The sequence below is a fragment of the Suncus etruscus genome, chromosome 9 (genome assembly GCF_024139225.1).
Source record: "Suncus etruscus isolate mSunEtr1 chromosome 9, mSunEtr1.pri.cur, whole genome shotgun sequence".
Taxonomy (NCBI): domain Eukaryota; kingdom Metazoa; phylum Chordata; class Mammalia; order Eulipotyphla; family Soricidae; genus Suncus; species Suncus etruscus.
In genome coordinates this window covers 9,669,668-9,675,667 of record NC_064856.1, presented here as the reverse complement: position 1 = coordinate 9,675,667, position 6,000 = coordinate 9,669,668, and the positions used below count along the sequence as shown (strand labels likewise).

General features: G+C 47.6%; 1 protein-coding gene across 1 annotated transcript in view; it reads left to right on the top strand.

The window, feature by feature from the left end:
* The first annotated feature begins 1,891 nt into the window (after positions 1-1,891).
* LOC126017560 (uncharacterized) overlaps positions 1,892-6,000 on the top strand; it is a 43,741-nt gene continuing 39,632 nt past the window's right edge. The window contains exons 1-4 of the mRNA XM_049779497.1: positions 1,892-2,003; positions 3,140-3,344; positions 4,166-4,270; positions 5,491-5,622. Of these exons, the coding sequence (XP_049635454.1) occupies positions 1,892-2,003; positions 3,140-3,344; positions 4,166-4,270; positions 5,491-5,622 (554 nt within the window). The remainder of the gene's footprint in view (positions 2,004-3,139; positions 3,345-4,165; positions 4,271-5,490; positions 5,623-6,000) is intronic.

Below are 6,000 nucleotides of genomic sequence, written 5' to 3'. Positions count from 1 at the left end.
GCCTCACTGTCCGCCCACATGCCCACCCACCCAGACTCTGTGCTCACTTGGGCTATAAAAGTTGCGTCTTTCTGGAAACCCGAGACAGAGCCAAACCAGGGAGACATTGTGGGAGAGAACAACTTTTCGAGAGGTAAGGACAAGAAAGTAAACCGGGTTGATTCCTAAATATTTCTGAGCAACTTCAGAAAGGGAAAAAGGAACAGTAGGAATATGGACCCTTAGCACCAGGCTATTTTGGATATAAATCCAGGCCATGTCACCTACTGTCTGTGAGATCTTGATCAAATCCTTTTTCCCCACTGAACCTCCATTTTGTGTTCTGCGAAATGGGTCTGCTGCCCACGACCCGCGTTCCATCGTAGCGATAAATCATGAAGTTGGCAAAATCCTCAAGATAGAAGCTGCCACAGAGTAAAGTCCTATTCCGGATTGTTTTTAGGCATAATATGGAGAGGGCTGGAAGACAGGAAGTATGAAGGTAGGAAGGAGAGACCTGGCACTGGTGAGCTGGCATTAGGCAGTGGCCAGCAGAGGGCCTATGAGCTGCTGGGATGAGGGCAGTGGCACCTAGCAGCTGCTGAGATAAATACGAATAGGCAAAATAGGAATAGATAATGCCTCAAGCAGAAATTTCCCAGCCCACATTTCATACATGCAAGCAAACAAAACTTTCTTTTTTAATTTCTGAAAATTAAATTTTTATTAAAGAGGAGATTATTGAGCCCAGGCAGAGTCAGGGATTGAACTAGGGTCACCCAGAGGTCACCACATATAAAGCAAGTGCCTTCTTCATGTACTATTCCTCCAGCCCTGTTTACCCAACTTAATTACCCTTTTCAGTTCCTAGGTCATTCAGCAGTGGAACAAACTAGATACTTCCAGAATATTCTCTGGCATTCCAGATCAGCTTAGTGAGTTGGGGGTTTCTTATCCTCATTTGGGGAGGGGTTACATCTATCCTCAGGGCAACCTCTTTCTGGGTAAAGCATTTCTGGGTAAAGGGATGTAGGCAGCCACATGGACACTACCTCTGTGAGCGTGCTCTCTGGAGATGTGGATATCCTGGCATCTTTAGAGAACACCGCTCCCAGTGGCCCTCCTCTTTCTATCTGGAAACCATCTGACTGAAGGCTCTGGGGTCCAAATGTGCCCCCTAGACTTTTGGCCACCTGAGCAAAACAGTGCAAGCAAACTCAACAATATACTGAAATATTTCTCTGCTATATGGTAAATATCATGGGATTCAAGCCCTTTAGTGGAAGTACCTCCACATGGTACTTCCTCTGGGACACCATGTTTTCTCTTCCCCAAGATCCAGAAGATTCCATGGTTGAAAGGGGATGCTACAACTGGTCCCTAGTTCTATTAATAGAGGAGGGACCCATTGAGGCCTGTTCTCAACTCATAGGCTTAAATGTCTTTCTCTAAACCATTGACTGTCCCTATTAGACAGACAGGAAAGCTGAGGCAGGGGCCAAAGAGAAAGTTCAGCAGGCAGAGCACTTGCCTTGCTTGGGTTCAATTCTCAGACCTATATGTTCCTCCAAGCCCCAATAGAAGTAATTTCTGAGCACAGAGCTGGGTGTAAGCCCTGATTACAGGAGAGTGTAGCTCCCAAGAAACAACAAAAAACTGAAGCAGAAAGAGGTCAAGAAACTGCTTAAGATCACATGGTCAGGAAGTGGCATAGTCCAGTGGTCATCCAACCCATAGGTGGGTACGGGTGCCCTGAAATGATCTCCGGACTTCTCACTAGAGCTGGGGGGGGGGGCAGGTGTAATTGTGCTTCTCTGAAAGATAGAGCTGGCATGTGCCAAGCCTCGACTTGGGGAAGGACATTGAGGGGCCACTAGACTTTCCAGCTCTGTGTCCACAGCTCCTGCCCAGAATGCTGCTGCTGTTCTGGGGGTCACTACTATGCTGGGGACTGCTGCCTCAGGCTCAAGGGCGGGCCCAGCACCAGCTCTATCTGATGATCAGCAAGAAGCAGTTTGAAGCAGGTAATGTGTATGGGGTGGGCTGCAGGAGGCAGGTTTCCCAGAAAGTTTTGGGGGAGGAAGACTGAGACACCTTCTTCCACAAGATGACCCTGCATCTGACCCCACATACAATCCCCACTTGCCTGCCTTTGGACAGACTAACCCTGCCCTTCCCCTACACTAACACTTCTTGTGCCCCCTCCACCCAGACTTGCAGGCTCCTTGTCTTGGCATGCCAGATCCTTCCTCTCCACTCTCACCCACCACCTGCCCTGACACCACCAGGAGCTCTTATTCCTTCTTTCTACCAACCATATTCTTACCTTCCTTCCCAGTTCAGCAAGTTTTCTCATTCTTTAAAAGCTCCCTGATGGGCATTCCCACCCACAATTTTTGAGACCTAAAGGATCTCCTCGGGTCTCCTTCATTCCTGTGTTGAAATCTTCTAGAACCTTATCCCAGTGCATTATACCTTCCTTGTTTGTTCTTGTGTCTCTCCCTCTTGTTTAGGGGTCTTTACTGTCCATCTACTCCCCCTTCCCACTCACTACTCACCACCTCACTGGGCTGTCAGTTCCATAAACTCACCAGACTCTTTGGTACCTCTGAACCTTTGCATAGTTCTCAATCTCCACACCCAGTAGTGCTCAGAAGCTACTCCTAGATCATGACTTGTGGGACTGGATGGTGCTAGGCATGGAATTCAGGTCTCCTGTATGCAAAGCATGAGCTCCAGTTTTTTGACCTATCTTTCCTGCCCTCCCCCATATTATGCAATATCATTAGCATCTCAGTGCAAGAGGTACTTCCTACCTATCCATCTGAAATAGATAACTCTGCCCTACACACACACACACACACACACACACACACACACACACACATGTTCAAAGGTATCTCCATCTTATTTTCTTGATAGCACACATCACTTTCCTCAAGTGCCTTGTTTTCTAATCTGATAGCTCAATTGTCCTCTATCTCCTTGACCAGAATGCATATTCACTGGGGTGTAAAAGCCCCATTGATGTAAGCCTGGGACAAAGTAAGGTTTAATAAGTACTTGTGGCTTAGATGTCCTGGATGTCCTAAAAGTTAATGTCTTTGCGGATACTGATGTCCTCTGCTGACTGAACAAAGGTGTGGGTCTTTGTCCTCAGACATTTCAGACCTGTTTGAACACCGTGTACTGGAACGCCTGACCAACATCCCACTGGCGGGGACTGGGGACAACAGTGTCGCCATATTGGACGACCTACCTCTCGTGAAAAAACGTTTGTCCAAAGAGAAAAATGGACTTTTCTTGTCACTGGGGAGCCTGATGTCAAAGGAGAGCCTTCTTGGTGAGGTGCTGCAGACTTCAGGGTGAGTGGATAGAGCCAGCATTTCCCTGCAATGGAAACAGGAGAGGTCTTAGGAGTTCTCCAGGCCTTTGAATTTGGGAGCATACAACTGCTTGAGTGCATTTTATTTTGTGGGTTTCTGTTTCTTTGGGGGGGTTATGTCAGGCTCTTCACAGGTCTTACTCTCCTAGCTCTGTGCTCAGGGGCCCCTCTTGGAGGTGCTCAATAAAACCTGGGCCAGCAGTGTACAAGGCAAGCACCTCACCCCCATCCCAACTCGATCTTATCAGCCTACATCTGCTATTATAAAGTCACGAATAAATGTTTGGGCATTTTTGTTTTGTTTTGTTTTTGTTTGTTTTGTCTTAGAGGCCTATAACCAGTGGTGCTCAGGGCTTACTCCTGGCTCTACATTCAGGGCTCACTCTTTATGGGGCTATGGGACCCTCTGGGGTGGCAGGAAATAAACCTCCATCAGCTGCCAGCATGGCTTGTGCCCTACCTGCTGTACACTGTCTCCAGCCCCCATTGTCTTTTGCTTTAACATCGTTATTTTATTGGTTTTAGAGCCAGTAGTGTTTGGGAGCCTATGGTTCCTCCCTGGTTCTTGTCTTATCCCCGGAAAGCTTCCTCCAAGGGCTACTGAAGGCGAGAAACTCACCCAAGGCTTTCCAGGCTGGGAGGTTAGAACTGGACCCCAGTGTGCTGAAGAGTGGCATGCATCAGCTTTCGGGCTCACCCCAAAGCTGTTCACTCCCCCCCCCCCCGCTGTGCCCTGGCTCTAGCTAACATAGGCATGAACCCCCTCCACCAAGAATCAGTGGCCTCTCATCCCTCTCACAGGCTGGTCATTGAAGATTCCAAAGGACTGGAGGTCAGTGTGGAGCTCCTGACAGACACTGTGATACAAGTCACCCTGCGAAACAAATTATACATCAAGCTCCCCAAGTGAGTACACAGGGCTGCCTCCTACCCACCATGGTCTCAGCCTAGGAAAAGTCTTTATGATAATCCGTCCTACTTGAACTTGCTTCAAAGTCATTTTCACAGATGGGAAAACCAAGGCAGGGGAAGGCCCATGTTCACTTAGTGAATAAGCAGCAAAAAGAGGAAAGAAAAAAAAAACCCTGTCAAGGAGCATTGCACCCAACAGGGGGGGAAATGCTAGTATCTTAGGTTGTATTTAGGAGGATCTGATCTGACAAGCTTGCCTTGTTGTCCAGCACTTCACTCTCACTGAAGTTGGAGTGAGCATGCCTATTCTCTGGATCTGTTTCCCCAACTACAAAATGGGCAAATGCAGGAGCATTCAGCCTTGATTGGTGGTTGAGTTTGTTGCTCCCTCACCAAGCTGCAAAGCAACAGCCAGTAGTTGGTGCAAGGTGATGTCCGCATGTGAAAGAAGCGTCTTCTGTGTGTGGGGGTGAGAGAAGAGGGAGAGGTTTAGGACCACATTTGAGGGCTATTGCTGACTCTTGTGTTCAGCAGTGCTCAAAAGATCTTCAGGTTCTGGAAACTGGATTCTAGGACACCTACATGCAAAGCATGCATTCATCCCTTTGAACTAGCTTCTGGCCTGAAAAGTTATTCTTTATAGCATATTGCTTGGTTTTAATTTCTAATTTAGTTTTTGGTCTATATCCAGCAGTGCTTCAGAGTTCTTCCTAGCACTGTACTCCTGATGGCACTTTGGAAACCATATATGGGTTGCCTATGTACAAGGAAAGTACCTTATTTCAAAGCCTGTATATTCTTTAATGCCCTTTTTGTTTCTTGCTAACTGCAGATTCCTTGGTCTAGCCTCTCTTTCTGAACAGGCATGAACTCCGAAAGAAGAAAACTTTTTTGATGGAGGCTAGGAAACTTCTCCCAGCTATGGAGTAAAGACCATCACCCTAGAACCAATGTACAATTGCACTGGGCTTTGGCCTGATGGAGGCTCCAAACCAGGAATCACATGATCCTTCTCAAGCTCACCAGTCAGTCCCAAGCCAGGGTTATTCTGTGAGGTCATTGGCCTGGTGTTGTCTGATCTTTAAATCCTGTGTTTTGAATGGACTCCTGTAGTTTATCATTTGAGCCTTTCAGTTCAAGGACACAGACCTGTTCTTTCTGATATCCACCTTGGGATGTGGCCTAGAGCCTACCCAGACATGCTGCCCCCACAGGGTCTTGCGACTGGAAGTCATCAAGAATATCCGCATCGGAGCTCGGTTGGATCAGAAGGGGAATAAGACCAAGGTGGTCTTTGAGGAGTGCCACACGCCCCCTGGATACCTGAGCATCAAGGTTTTGGAGGAGTGAGTACCCATTTGCAGGCTTCCACCTGGTGTCCACACTTTTCCTCACTGAAAATCAAAGTGAGGGCTGCCTCTACCCAATCCAATTGGAATTCAATTTCTTTAAACTGGCCAAAGGAAGGGTCATATCCCAGGCTACCAATTGCAAGAATAGGAATGTGAGTCAGTGGTAGAACACTTGCCTTGTATCTGTGGGGATGTGGCTTTCATCAGTGGCACCAAACACACAAACAAACAAGCCTCTAGGCTGCACACATCATCCTTGTGTGTCTACCATCTCCATGTGAAGTGCCCAGGCCAGGACTGTGTGTGCTTCCATGGCTAGATCTCAGTGTTGTCGCTACCTCAAGCTGTATGACTTCCAGGCTCCTGCTTTCT